This window comes from Apis cerana, linkage group LG7, assembly GCF_029169275.1.
Source record: "Apis cerana isolate GH-2021 linkage group LG7, AcerK_1.0, whole genome shotgun sequence".
Taxonomy (NCBI): domain Eukaryota; kingdom Metazoa; phylum Arthropoda; class Insecta; order Hymenoptera; family Apidae; genus Apis; species Apis cerana.
Genome location: NC_083858.1, coordinates 2,287,586 through 2,303,781, shown reverse-complemented (window position 1 = coordinate 2,303,781; position 16,196 = coordinate 2,287,586). Strand labels below are relative to the sequence as shown.

At 39.4% G+C, this 16,196-nt stretch overlaps 1 protein-coding gene across 11 annotated transcripts in view; it reads right to left on the bottom strand.

Moving 5' to 3' along the window:
- The window catches only part of LOC107994275 (venom dipeptidyl peptidase 4), a 216,983-nt gene that overhangs the window by 163,633 nt on the left and 37,154 nt on the right, over positions 1-16,196 (bottom strand). For all 11 annotated transcript variants that reach the window (XM_062077611.1, XM_062077614.1, XM_062077615.1 and 8 more), the window contains 2 exons: positions 12,317-12,411; positions 11,939-12,013 (listed from right to left, as the gene is read on the bottom strand). In XM_062077611.1, the coding sequence (XP_061933595.1) occupies positions 11,939-12,013; positions 12,317-12,411 (170 nt within the window). The remainder of the gene's footprint in view (positions 1-11,938; positions 12,014-12,316; positions 12,412-16,196) is intronic.

Sequence of the window (16,196 nt, the reverse complement as noted above, 5' to 3'; positions counted from 1 at the left end):
GACGAACAATTCCCTCATCGAATTTCGAGCTTCGATTATTGTACAAATATCAATAACGATCTATCTAAAATTAACTTCTTCGTTTTATCTATTTATCAAGTTTGATGATCACAAATGAACGGAAAATTTTTTTTTTTATTCCATAACAACCTTATTTATAATTTATGAAAGAGAACGAAGAGAACGAAGGGGAGAAATATGGAAAACGAACCGAACTCTTAGCGATTATGAATAAAATACGATGGTTAAGTTGATGACGAGATTCGAAGAGAAACATCTTCCTCCAAATCCTATCCTTGTTCCGTTTTCTCCTTATCTCTCTGCAACCTCTTCGTTTTTCCACAATAAAATCCATAATAAAAACTTTTTATAGATCCCACGTTCCAAGAAACATTTAACTTTGATTGAGATTTTTTAATAATCCCTTCACCATCGATGCATTAATGAAAAAAAACAAAATTCATCTTTCACACATTCACCATTTTTCAATAATAATAATAATAATAACAAAACGAGAAAACGAGGAAGACGTATAAAAATAAAAAAAGAAGACACCCCGTGTCCGTTACACCATCCCGTAACCACCGAATCCGAACGACTGTATTTCCATTTGTCTCCGGATCGAAAATCGAGCAAAACGTTTGGGTTTTTTCACAAACGGGGGGAGGGGCAGAGAAAAGGAGAGGGGAGGGTTGAAACGCGGCTTTAAGCAACGCGTCAACTATAAATCTCGTTTCCACGAGGCGAACGCAATAACTCGTCCCTCGACCTCGAATGTAAATGTCGCGCCCCCCACCCCCATAGAAAAGCGACTAACAAACAAACCCTGGAAAAGAGGGTCGTCGCGCTATTTGCAGCCACCAGTTTTCGTGATTATTCCGCACTGGGGGAAGGCGTGTATATATATATACGCGCGCCCACCACCCCTTTGGAAACGTAATATTTCCTGCTGGTATTTATCCTGCGATGCTTTCACGTAAGTTGAAACGAATGACGCGATGAGGCGGGATCGGGTTGAAAATTTTTGGCTGATAAGATCCGACGTTTGCACCACGTTGGAGCAAGGGGAGGGGGAAAAAGAAGGGAACGTGTTTTATCACCTTTGTTTGGAGAAACAGAGTAAATTTGTTTTTTTAAAGAATAAACGAAACTGACGCGGAGTGGAAGATTATTATTATTGTTGTTGTTGTTGTTGCTGTCGTCCATCGGGGAAATTATTATTCTTTCGTTGTCTTGAATAAAACATAGGGGGATAATTGCAGAGAGGATGGAAGGGAGGAAGGATTAGAGATTCGAGGATTCGCGACGTCAAAGAGGATGGGATAAAACTCCACGGGATGGAGTGGAGCTTTTTTTAAAAACTTTTTTACCTGAATTGTGTATTTAAAAAAGAAAATAAAAAGTATGGAATTTCTTGGTCGAATGTAATCACTCGAATGGACGAGAACAACAATTCGTGGATCGATCGATCGATAGAGTTGTCTCGTCGAACGATTAATTATAAAATAGGTTTGATTTGAATTTATTTCGCTATTATTATCGAGATAGAAGAGAAGAAAAAGGGAGGGAAGGAGGAGGAGAAATATTCGACAGGTGTATCTGCCTCCGCCAAAAAGATTTACTCTCGCAACCACGCTTTCTCGCTGATTTACGTAGTTGTCACTCGCTCACTTTTCCAACTTTCAAACTTTCAACGATCGATATTTCTCGCGGTAAACGATCCATATTACCGTACGATTCGAAACAAGACTATTGTATTCCAAAATTATTGATCTAATCTGATACGAATCTCGAATAAATCTGATTAAATCTACCTTAAACCGTTTCCCTGACATTTCCAAGTCGATGATAATTCTTTTAACGAGCAACGATCATCGAGTAAAGATCCTTACAACCAGAACGATGATGTTGACAACATTATAAAGTATTAAAAAGATAGGAGAATGGTGAATAATAGGATAAAATTAGACGTTTCATCGCGTGATCGTAGAATTTCAGTTGGAGAATGGTTTCCTCCCAAGTTGGAGATTGGTTAAAACTAGTTAGATCTTGGAAACTTCCGTATCCGGTTAAATCCGGTATCGTCATTTGATCCGAATCGTTTCGATCGTGAATTCGTTAGTCACCGTTATATTACAATTCTAAATTAGACGGATTTAACGTTTATCGATTCGAATGCCAATAGAAAATAGGAGTAGTTGTTTTTATTCCCCTAGTTGAAAGAGGAAGATTCTCTGTTCAGAAAAGATTTACGTTCGTTCCAAGACCCTTCTTAAGGATGTAAACGGTAAGGAAATAAATTCTGGAATATTCGATTCGTCGGTGAAAATACATTATATCTAACGTTACTGTGATAATCTTTATCGTATTACTAAGCTTCATTATGTTATAGAAGAAAAGATATTATAGCTATTTTTAAAATCTTTATGATTTAATTTTCCTAAAATGAAAGTGGTTAAAATTCCATCTGAAATATCCATTATTCTATTCTTCCAAAACTTTGATTCGATTTGATATTTCATATTACGAAGAATCATCCAAATATCTCATTTGACGTATAATTATAAAAGAGCAAGTTATCGTTAATTTTCTAATATCATTAATTCGTTTTAATTTGCGAAATTAAATTTGAGATTTAACAAGGGAAATTTCAGCATCATTCCTTTCACTTTTACAACTTTTCTTTCAAAATCCAACACTCTATACATGCATACATACATACATATAAACTCGTTCGACGGATTCATTTCTCATATACGATTATATTATCATACACTGCCCACCGATGAACGATCAACCATTGAAAATCCTCTCCCCGTTTCAAAAAAGAAAGATATCCCGCCGTTTCGACTTGGGAATTAATTAATTTTCGTACATCTGGCAACATCTTGCGCCGTTGCCGCGGCCAATCCGTCTCGAATGCAAGATCTCGATTCCCCCGTTTCGCGCGTTTCGCGATCCCACGTTCCACGTTCCGTCGTTCTTGCTAATTATGCTCGCGCATTGCGGCTCCTCCGCCCTGGCTCTTGCCCGTCTCCGCCGAATTATCGCGCAGACATTCGAATCACGTCACTCAATCAACCATCCCTTACCTACTATTTACATTATTAGAGCCGGGTTTGCGGCACCGCCACTCCGTAGATGGAATTTATAATTAAGAAACGAGGCGTTCCAGCAAGCGATGGTAACGTAACGATTACGATCGACAAAGGGAAGATCGGATTTGTTGGGGGAAAATATCTAGGTTTGCGTCTGTTTTTTTTATTCCATTAAAAGTATTATTTTTTTTTAAATTTTATATATATATTTTTTTTTACATTTTGTACATACGAATCGGTTGTTATTTATATGAATATTTATCATTCGATATTTTTCGTTGATTGGTCGATTTATCTTGTTATAGAATCGCCGGTAAGGTTGAAACTATTCGTGGTTAATAATTTGGTTTTTGTTCTTTACTTTCATTATGGTATGTGTATATATTTGTACTCGTTGTTTTATTTCGTTTAAACCTGATCGTGGGAGCATAGAAAGGTATAATAAATAATAAACGTAAGACTAAACAGAGGTGTTAGCGATACGTGATGTAAAAAAACTTGTCATATTTTCGATGATATTTCACTCGTGAACTTTTTAAACTAAACGATGCCGATCGAAATACAAATATTTGTAGCATACTTTTCTCTCGATTGTTAATTTTATTTGAATATTATGAACAAATTAAACTACATTTTGAACTTCTAATTGCCATGTAATATTGAACATTGGAATAATTCTGAATAATTTATGTGCAGAAGCGTCGGGGGAATATCCAATATACGATATTGAAATAATATATTATATGACGTAGAACGATTTTTTCCACCTCAATTTTTTCAATTTTTCAAAACGAACAATGAATATCTATCATCAAAAATCAATCGCTGCTATTTGACCGATATATTTTCAATAATCTACAACCTACTTTTTCTCGCCTATCCATCTTAAACATTCGAACTTGTACAAACCTTATCTCCAGCGATAAAAACCTAAAGAGTTTCCGTTACGAGCATTTCAATCGTCGATCTCGTGCTTCGTATTCGTTTCCCGACTAAATTCTCAGATAATTCAAAAGTAGTAAAGTTTCAGAGGTTATGTTATGACAGACAAGATACGCATGCAGAGAGGAATCGCAAGTGGCGACATCTCTTTCGAGAAAGACAATCTTTCTCGTATTAGATTTTCGGGAAGGATTGTTGAAAGGTATCGCGTTTCGCCACAATTCGAGAAGAATTATCAAAGGATAAAAAGATTCCCCGATACAAAATCCTCCATTCTCGATTGCATCTTCTTTCATATTCAAAGAAAAATATCGTTCGAATCCATTAAACTCCTTTTGCTTTGATGTTTCACGAATAGAATCGATCGAAAGGCCGAATTCATCCGATTCAAGTAGAAGCGAGAAATTATTCCAATATATATATATAATTGAAATCTGAATTTCGATCGGAGGAAACGATCAACGAAACGAAGTATCCCTGAAAGAAGCGAAGCGGGAAATGACGGAAAAATTTTAAAACGAAAGAACGGACGAAATCGTTTTAACAGACGCATAGGTGAAATTTTGCCAAAGGTTCTCCCGACAAGGTCGCCATGGTGTCGCGTCGAGAGTTCGTTGTTCTTTGTGGCCACCGTCAAAGGGCTCTCCGCGGTAATTGATCGGTCATCCGTTTCCCCATAGTTCATTGTCGTTACGTGCCGCGCCACGTTTTCAATCTAGCACGCATCCATTCACCCCAAACGTCTCGCAAACGTAAATGATTAATTAATCGGCGGGAGCCGCGGTGAATTAATGCGACAGTTTTTTCCCCGCCCCGCAGCTGTTACGCCTGGAAATCGTCGGAAATCTCGTTCGAAAGGGGGAGCGTAAAAAAAGAAAAAAAAGAGGGAAAAAATGAAATTTTCTTTCTTCTTCGATTCCATAGAAAGGGATGATCGGCGTGGATCGATGATGGATTATCGCGGATCACACGGATGGATGTTATATTATTATTCTTCGTTAAGGTGATCAATGTGATAATGATCTTGTCATGATTCTGGAGTTCTATCGTTCTATCCGAAGTGAATCGTCGATCGAATGATTGGAAGATAGCCTTTTTTAAATATTGGTTGCTCGTTTCATTTCGAACAGTTGAATTAACTATCTTTTTAATTTTAAAATTTCTATCGCGAGCTCTTCAGTTCTTTGTATCGTAATACGCACTTTCTCTGCTCTACATTTTTTAACAAAATTGACTGCGTTATTTAAGAGCCTTCCACTTAATACTCAAACAATCTTGTTAATCGTATTATCACAGAAATCGTTATTCATCTTATTTATGTACTTCCACTCCACTCCACCTCGATCGATTTACCCTCGAAAATGGGGGAAAAAAGGTTGTAATCACTAAAAATGGACGCCTTTTCGAACGAGTCACAGAAAGGGTTTCGAAATTTGTCCAAACGGATTGGACATTCCTTGGATGGAATCTTTTGAGACGTGTTTGAAGACTTCTTAGCATCGAGCTCCTCCTCTTCAATAATCTGTACGTATTGCAAATTCGATGCTTTTTGATTCGCGATAACCGTTCCACGATATTTAAAAGATGGAAGGGGAACGTGTTGGAGTTTTTCTCGGCATTTATTGCAATTTAATCGTCGTTATGATTAATACACCGGCGCAACATTTATTGGACGCGCAAAAAGCGCGACGACACATCGTGTAAACACGTCGGGTGCTGATAACCGACTATGCTGCATTATAACGGCATCCGACGTTTATCGTTCGCGCTCGTGGGAAATAAAGCGAGATTTCGTACGAGCAGGTGTACAGTACAGGCCAAAACTAATCTTGACGGACTTTTGCGTTTTCCAGCTATTTCTATCTCTTCTCAATCCTTGAATCTCGTCCCAAAATTTGTTCCCTCGTTTTCCTTCTGATTTCTCTGCAGCAGTTTGTTTTAAAATTTTATCGAACTTACAACCATTTTCGCGGTACTCGAGCAACGCACAGCAAGGACTCCTCGTCCAAATTGCGAAGAATTATCTGGGATAATTCTAGAGGCAATTCAGAAATGAAATCCACTTTAGTAGGCTTCGATAGTTTGTAGGAAGCTCTTGAAAAATTCCATGTTGCTCTCGTGGATGCAAATTCACGATTGATAATTTTTCCAAAAATTTGGATCTTTATTCTTTTGGGGCGGAACCAATCAAGTTCGACTACGTGGTATTCAGTGAATAATATACGATAATAAGTAAAAGTATTTATAATTTTGTTATATTGGATATAATAGTTTCATAATTAACTTGAAGTATTTCTTCGAATCGTTATCCGAATTTATTGAAATTTATCGAGACAAGAACCATCCTTCCTAGCAATCTGTTTACGAAACATTCGATTATAAATTTTTCTTCGATATTACCCGTAAAACGATTCCCTTGAGAAGAGAAAGAATGCTCCAAATTTTAATTATTTTCATCGAAAACCAACAACTCACCCTACTGGTGAACCCTCTTCCATTGTCGATCCTTTCGTAAATTCTCATTTTTCAACGTGGAAGCGAAACTAACGGATTAAAAAGAAGGAGAAGACGCGACGCGAGGGGAATACAAAGAGGGGAGGGGTGGAAAAAACAAGAAGGAACAGCGTTAACGAGCAGGGATAGCCGAGACCGATTTTCCACTGTGGATGTTTGAGCGTGACTTCATTAAACGCGCGCGATACACGATGGCAAGATAAAACTCCGTGCAGAGGATACACATTATGCGGCGAGTAACGTGACATTATGCCATCGCGCATCCCTCTAATGACGCAAGGACCGGATGGTGGCGCGGCAATATCCCCTCTCCTTTTGCCAGAAAACCCGCGTTTACGTGTGTCATCTCTCTCCATCCACTTCGTTTTCGCTGTTCGGTGAGCGGCAACGCAGCGAAATAATCGGCAAACTTGACTTACTTGACAACTGCGGAATTCATTGGACGGCCTATCGACTCCAATTTTTTATCTTTTAAAGGCGACACATTTCTTATCCTTTTATTATTAATTATCGTTGTTATTGTCGTATCGAGGGTATTTCGCGTTGTCGTCGATGGATTCGAATTGAGACGTCCGGGCGATAATAACATTTGCCATTAATTACGCGCATTAATTGCTGCGCGGGACGGCATTAATCACTATGATTAATTGCAAGACGGCGATACCGCGCCCATTTACTTCAACTTACCCGTTCCGATTCCGAGAGATCGAATTTGAAGAAATCTAGGGGATTTCCTTTTTCTTTTTAGAAAATCGTATTAATCAGGGTATTATAAAGAATTATATCCCTGTGGGATGATATTAATAGTCAATGAGATATCGATAAGCTTTAATAGATTTTGAAATTGTTTTATCGATCTATTTTTCTCAAATTGCGAATCAAAATTTGCATTACGAGTAATAAGATCCGCGTGGACAAGATATTAGCATGCTTGAAATAATGGATTCTCAGACGAGGATGTCGAGCAAAAATCTCGCGAGCAATTTGACTTCCCCTGAGAAGAAATATCACACATCGGAATATTGGATTTCCTCTTAACCTGATTCGCTTCCTTTTTTTAATTCTTCGAAACAGCTGTGAAATTATTATTCGCGGTAAGGATAAATAAGAGAATAAAGAGGGGCGAAAAAAATGGGGGCGTTGAAATTGGGGCCGCTGCGGTGCGGAGACCCATTGAATATTACTACTATTCGAGAGGGAATTAAGAGGATTTCGAGAAGCAGGACATCGCTCGGGGCAGCCCTCATTACGAACGATCCTTTGCCGATAAGATGGAGGAGTGGAGAGGGGTTGGTAACGCCTCGAGGGTGTGAAATTCGAACACCGATGACCATATATATATATACACATTCCTTCGATCCTGGTGTACGACTCGACGTCTAAAGGTAAGATTATTCGAATGAATTTTCCTTTGCAAATTGAATCGCAATCGGATCTGTCGATTACAACGACTCCAGATATTCGAGTTGTTCGTGAAAATTTATTTAAAATTCATCATATCGAGCAATAACGCGACACGAATTTCTCCCTACAATTTGAAGCGAGAAAAATCAATTCAATTAATCGAGTTATCCATTAATCGAATGAATAAAGAAAAAGAAAGGAAAGAAGCAAAGATTCGATCATGGAAACTAACTTGTTCCAGAACTTGTTCGTTAAGAACGTCGAATCGTCGTCCGGAAATCCAACTGGTCGGATATAACACAGTCGTACATAACTCAGGATTTCACGTGCACCGGTAACAGGATGGTCCGTGGTTTCGTTGCCGCTACACGCAGGATCGAATAGAGAGAGGGAGGGAGGGAGGCTTGGCGTACAAATGTAGCGAAACCGAGGGTTGGGAACAGGAAGAGAGAGAGAGAGTTTGGAAGGGTGAAATGCAGACAAATAGGAAAAGAAGAGCGGACTGGATGAACCGAAGGGGAGGAGGGTGCGATTCTAAAATAAATCTATCGTATTTTGAATTTGAATACGTTGTGTTACAAATAGAGACGAGTGGGAAACCGTCTAAACAGCTCAGAGCTGTATCGAATACGTGTATAAATAGGTGTGGTTTGGGGGTTGAAAGTTGCTTGAAATTTTTTTCATATAACATCAATCATAATCTAACTTTTTAATTCTTCTTTTTAGCTCTTCTTTCGAATCTAATACGAGTTTTTGCAACAAAATTAAGAAATACAATATATATATATATGGAAAATTTTAAAAATGACTTTTATGATTCGAGAATATCTTGGCTATTACTTAATTGATTCGCCAAGTTTAGAGAGATTTAAGGATCAACTCGATAAATCAAAAGTTAAAACGGTTTACAACGAGCTGTATTGAAATTTGAAATAATTTATGATACCAACCTCGATAATCAATTTTAACGATTTTCAAAGCGATTCAAACCTTGTGAAATATCCGAGACATCCGAAATTTGGAGAAAATCTCGGTTAAAAACGGACGTTTCGACTTGCGCGGGAAGACAAAAGGGTCGGCGTCCCGTGAGAAACGCGTATGGAGAAGACAAGGACGAAAGAGATTCGGCGGCCATAATGTATGCAATTAGACCAGTATGCGGGATGGTAGCCCCCCCTGTTGGCCGATTATGCGTGGCTCTGAATGGCGAGGAGGAGTCCAGGAAGCCAGAACCGTCTGCCGCTAGACTCTATGCATGTCAGGTATTATACGGTATTTAGCGTGTATCTGTTCCACGCACGCCGAGCTTCGGCATTCTGCGATTCGGAATTACGCGTGGAACACGTGTCCCGGAACATACGGGTACACATCCGTTGCTCCAATTATATTATTCGTCGATGGGTTTTCTTCCGTCGAGCACGGAGAAGAAGAGGAAAATTAATAAATGGAAAGTGTTATCCTCTCCTTTGATATATCATTAATTCTCGATATAACGAAATATCCGCAATATTCTGAAGGGGAACGATCTCGAATGGAATGGTACATAAGTTGTTACGTACATTTTTATCCTCGAATAACTGGAGGAGTTAATTACGGCGTAATTACGAGGGTTATTTATGAAGGCAGTCGAGGTGTTGGAGAAACTGAAAATCTGTGTTCCTCGATCGAGGAGGAGGAGGAGAAGAAGGGTAATAATTTCTGGCATTTTTCCCCGTTTTATTGCTTTTACTTCGAACTGGGCCACCGATGCGTTCGATACCGCGCCCTAAAAATCTACCAGCCAAGTGCTTCCTTGCCGCGTATATTAGCGATGTACACGTACCAACTTTTTCAACTTTCGTATATAACTTTCAAACTTGATCATCCCAGGTCGCGAGAAACATCGGAGAAATTAGTTTTCTACCAGCTTTAAACGAACGAAATTTTACATAGCTTGATTATCCGGCCTTCCATTGTTATCCGAACTCTTATTATTTTACGTGGAAAATTATCAGGGAAACGTGTGTTTCTCTGATCGCGTTACTGCACCAGGATTATTACAGTTTTGTTTAGAAAACTGACTTTAGAGAATTAATTTCAATTTACTTTCGACGGAATCTTTCTTTAAACTTTATCATCCTGTATTTCGAGAGAAATAATCTTTTCTTTACGATAGAGTATACGATCCCAGTTTTTGATTTTTAATCATTACAACATCGGTTCGAAATTTTGCTAAAATCTTATATTTTCTCCACTTCCGTATCTTTTAATATCTCCAATTTCCCCGATATTATTTATTTCCAATTTCGTTTCAATAGTTAACGCGGCACAATTCCAAGTTAAATTTTACTTGCACTTGTGGAAAAAACAATTACATTAAATAGAAATAATGAACGGACTTGTTCGATACGCTTCCTCCTCGAAGAAGATTCGAATAGATTTATATCCCTGTTAATCGTAAGCAGTCGGAGAAGATATCTCTCTCTGTCTCGTTCATTTTTTGTCCCAACAAGCGTAAATCGAGCCGCGGACTCATACGCAACGCGTTCGAATCAGCCGATTATTTTGGAATAACGGATAACGTAATTGAGTTTGCAAAGCAAGCAAGCCGGCGAGCGTTAGTCGGAAAAACGGGATCGAAATAAAAATTCCATGTTTTCACCGTGGACGGAGCCACGGTGAATTTCAAATAATCCCTTCCGCGGTCGCTGTTCCGAAAAAAAGAAAAAAAAGCCACGGATCCTTTCCCGCCAACCAAAATCCAATTCATTTAAATGCAAATGTAAACTTCAAGGGTGATAAAACAACTGTCGCCCGTTGCAGCGGAAAGGAAGAAGACTTTTTTTTCTTCTTCTTCTTCTTCGTTTCGCGTCCAATTCGATCGGGAAAAACGGGATTAAGTATCAGTTTAACGATCAGTTTATCGATCTCGAAATGATGAACGAAAGCATCGTATGTACTGGTTATATATTGGAAAATTCAAAATTTTGGAATTATTATCGGAAATGTGGAAAGTGGACGTGGAAAGAGGATTTAAATATCGTTGAATATCGTTCAAATTGTTTAGCCCGTCGTTGAGATATTTTGTTATTAAATTCGTCGGACAGATGTCGCGCTGATCGTTGGCAAAATTGACCGTTAAAAGTGGACACAAAGATATCGTTTGTAGCGTAAATAAACTGTTGTTGTTGCAACACGCAACGGTGTACTCGTACATTTGAGAGAAATTGCGGAAATGCCCCGTAATTGGTTAAAAAAAGAAACGTAAAATCATCCCCTATATTGAACTAACCTATCGAACGATATGATATCGAAGGGAACTAGTTTATACGTTACCTTTGATCATCGAACCAACCCAATTTTACCCTCATTGTTGCTCATTAAAGACACTTAAATAAATAAATACAACCTGTCTCCAACGTCTCTAAATTCGAGCAATTCGGGTGGAAGAGAGAGAAGAAGAAGAAGAAAAATAAAATCGAGCCTTAACGAAGAGGAAGAAAGTTGCGGGAACGAGGTCTCACAGATTATGGGGAAAGCTTGGAGAACAGAAATCCTTAGTTTCACTCGAGAGAAAAGGGGGAGGGGAAAAGTTTCATCCCTGAGAAACTTCTAGTTAAATTCATCCCTCAGGGATCATTCGTCTTCATCGTCGAATTTGCTCTCGCCTTCCCTCCTTTCCAAATAATCCATTTCTCGCCTTTAGAGAGATCCTTTATTTCCTATACGATTTGTCCATCGAGTTTTCGCGCCGCCGATTTATCGTTGTATCGTTGGCGCACTTTTGCGGAATCGAGGGGGGGAGGAGGAGGAGGGGGAGGAGGGGGCCCCAGGTGCGGGTATTGATCGAAGCCTATCGGACGGTGGTAATTTCGCGGTCAGCCCGCTCGAAATTTATTCCCGGTTCAACGTCCACGGCGTAATAACGGCGAAATTTTCATTTCTACTTCTATTGGCCCGATAAAGATCTCCGGGATTCCGCGCGAATTCAGCTAGCTTACCTTCTGGTAGTTGATGGCCAGCAGAAGATATTTCCGGTCGGCGGACAGTTGATAATCGAAACTCAATATCAGCACCTGAAAATCGCATTTAAATCTCTCAAGCAACTGTTTTTGTTTAATTTGTAAATTTAATTAAGTAAATTTAGTTTCGAGTTTCGTCGATCTGAACGATGTTATCTGAATTTGCGGAATACAATTGGGAGATTAGAAATGTAGATTTTTCTTTTTTATTATATGTTTCTATTTTATTTAATTAACAATTAATCAAGAGAATGCGCAAAGATAATTTTTTCGAACACCGAAATTTTGAACGATTATTAATTATTATTTATCTTTCGGTAATTTTAAACGGCGTCGCACAAAGGGATTCGTACTCACGTTATTAGACGAGTCCAGGATTTTCCTCGGCTTTCTCGATGCGACGTTATAGATCAAGAGATTCCCAATTTCATCGCGATACAGTATCTCGTTTCCTGGAACAGAGACAGTCCACGTGTATTCCTCTCCTGCGATCTCCTCGAGGAGCTTTTGTTGCAGGGGAAGGAGGGGGAATTGGCCGATAAAGGCACGGCTGATAAAACGAGATTACCTCGATATTAGCCACGATGGGATCGACGGGGGAAACACCCGTTTTCGGACAAATTTTATATCGATGTTGTCGATTCTGATTCGTTCTAAAAAAATTTGCTTCTCTTTTTGGAGAAAATTCTGTTTTTATTCCAATTTTTTCTACTAATTCTTTAGCAATTTTTTAATGATATATATATATTTTTTATTGGACAAAAAATGATTCTTCTGTGTCCAAAATTCGCGATATTATTTAATTTCTGAATCTAATAATTTTCTAATAATATTTTAAATGGGGTATAAATCAATAAAAAATATATCAGGGGAACGATTTAGTTAGATTCGAAATTTAAAAACAAAAAAAACAATTTTTTTATTTTAAGATATAATAATTAATACGAAAAAGAATACATATACATATATTTTTTATATAATTTTTTTTTCGAATATGCTTACGTAAAAGGGAAGGTAAAGATAAAAAAATACTAAAAAATATGCGAACGATTAATTCGTCTCTCAGCTTTAATCGTAATAAACGTGATATAAATATGTTATTACGAACTTTGAAACGGCATCGAAACGGCGGCGCAAGAAACGACAACAAAATCGACCGTCATTCACATTCGAAATATCGATATAACGTAGTCGTGTTTGGAACGCCGAGCAGGACGGACGCGTCGCTCGTTCGTTCGGCGAATAAAGTGATTATTCCGCCTGTTGTAAAAATTGTACACAAAAAAAAAACATATACATAAAAAAACAAACGCACAAGAATACATATTACGTATATAAAAGAAAAAAGAAAATTCTAAAAAAGAAGATTCGTCCATCTCTCGATCCCGTTGATAATACGCCTAATTCGGATCTATAACGCGATTTGACGAAGTTTTGCCCGTCAGACGAAAATTAAACCGCAATAATCCACGATCCCATTCGATCCCTCCCCTCTTTAACCATTAACCACCACCACCACTGTTCCCAATTAGTTAGGATTAACAAGATTTCATCGTGGCCCGCGTGGAACGCGCACCTGTAACCGATATCCACACGGGAAGGGGGCGGGGTTTTCGATGTATCGAGGAGCTAATATAAACGTCAAACCTGCGCGCCGGATCGCCCACGGATATCTCTCTCTCTCTCTCGCACGCGCGGTGTTTCCTTACCGCGTCATTGCACGTGTATCGTCGTATAAAACTGCGAACGTGGGACGCTGCGTTTATACGCTTTTTAATATCCGTTGCGGCGGATCGACGACCGTGAGCGGTGGATGACGAATGAATGAGGGGGAGGAAATCGTCGATTGGAAAGGAAAAGTTGAATAAATAATAAAAGAAGTAGAAGGATTTTTGAAAGATATATATATATATATATCGTTTATGATAAATATAGTTTTTCTCGAACGAACGAGTATCTCGATATACGTGTATATATATATACAATGGATATACAGATTGGAAAGATAGTTTGATGATTTTTTATCTCGAAAAAATAAAAACTGGAATGCTCCTCCCCTTTTTGGAAATTATTCAGAACTTTTTCCCCGATATTTTTTTTCTTTCCACCGGAACGAACAATTTCGAAATTATTTCCGACCCGCGCTCTTAGGCGAGACAACCTTACACGTATGCTATACCACCACGTCTGACAGGTCGACCCCATTCCGCCGCAGGGGCTACGCCACTGTCGCTTATGATGCTACCATGACGTGCCAATAAACCGGCCATTCCATCCGAATGGAATTTGCATGTATTTCGCTCCTTTACTTTTGTTCCAACAATTTTTATGATCGAACCTCGTTTCTTTTTCCCTCTCGAGGGCACCAGTCAATGGTATTTCGAGGTAACGATTACCATTGTTATCGCCCGTACGTACAAGTAATAAAGCCGAGATATTTATACCCGATTTTTATCGTTAAACATCTCGTAAACCATGAAACGACCAACATTTCTCTCTCACGTATCCTCGTCAAAGTTTTATACAGAGATCGATCTATACGCTCGAATTCCGTCGAAAAATGAAATTATTATTCCAAGAGAAGAGTCGTTTTCAAAATGATGGAGGGGGTTCGTCAGACAGGTGAACGAACTCGTTTGGCTCATTTCCATAGAAATCCGGGGGATCACTTTAGATTTCACCAAGTCTATCGACGGCAACGCGGCCGCGTTATTACGCGATTCCAAATATATGGTGGAGAGGGACGACGCCCCGCAAAATCCCGCGTCGACGCGGGATTTGGCCGGGATAACGGCGCGCAGCCTTGAGTCGTTCGACACGTTGCGCTCTCCAATTTCTCACGACGCAACGACACGGATCAACCAGCGCCTCTATTTTGTTGCAACCCCGTTGAAACATTTTTGCCGACGAGCATTTCCCCTCCCCTCGTTTTCTTTCGAAATACATAAATTCCGTGGAAGGGAAGCGTATTCGGTTATTAAATTCTTGATCGAGATTCGAAATTTTGTGACGTAATTATAAGTAAGCTCCTCGAGAGATGTCCAACCTCTTAAACTATTAGCCCATCATCGCATCTAAGCCTGCTAACGAACCTGTTTGCCTCCACGAGACCTCTACGACCCTTGCTGCAGCAGCCTATTCACCCTCTACGTGCCTCGCAGTTGTTTGCTTATTCAAGAACGACTGGAGACACGATCATTTGCGATATTTAGAAAAAGGCCTATTTCCGAGATTGTGAACTTGATATTGCTCGTTTCTAACAGATAGAGTCAGATGGAAGGATTTTGACGAGCTATATCATTCCCTTCCTCCATTTCACGATCGTGGCCACGCTCCTTATACAATAATTTGACGTTTTTCGTAAAGAATGATCGGCTCCCTTTATCATTACATAATGTAATGGGGAAACTGGGACTTGGGAGGGGTAAAAATTCGGGAAAAGTTACTTTGAACGAACGTTAATAAGCGACGTTGCAATTTATCCCCTCCTCCTCTTGGCAGAGTCACGATGCCCCGGGGACGTGGCATCGACTTTGAGGCATAAGCCGTATGAATGCCCTCCTCCTGGGAGCTTTGACTCGACCAGAGTCATTATCATAATTTAAATATAATGCATATTTCAAGTTTGCAACTTATACCGTATAATTTATAGCGTATAATTTCTGTCGAACGTTTCGAGAACATTTGTCATTTGCCTCTCCCTTGAAGCCAGGCGAAATGATTTTCTTTCCCTCTCTTTTCGAGGATTCTCTTTCCTCCTCCTAAGCCGCCATTAAACAGCCCGAGGTGAGGGGAAGAATTCAAAAAACGCCCATCTTTGTGTACCACCTTCGTTGCTCCTCCTCCGTGCGTATCGTCGCATATTAATCGAGGGAGGGGCAGAGTCGATGGAAGAAATATAACAAGCTCGTGAAATTGGATACATCCGTACGTGTTCCGGGAGTTAAATCGATGAAACGTCCCGAAAAATATCGATTGCGCGCTCGAAGGTGGCGACGCAGCTGGCGCCACCAGCGATTATACACCGGCCAACGTGTGTGCATATATTATTAATAGGCGGAGGATTTTCGAAAATCGAAGAGAAATTGGAATACACTTTGGTGATTAACGAAACAGGAGGATATTATTAGTGCGTCGATCGACATTTCAATTTCGGGCCGTTCTGTATATTTCTTCGATCGACCGTACGCCAAGTATTTTATAAATGGCGTTCGCGCGCCGGTAATTACACTCGATC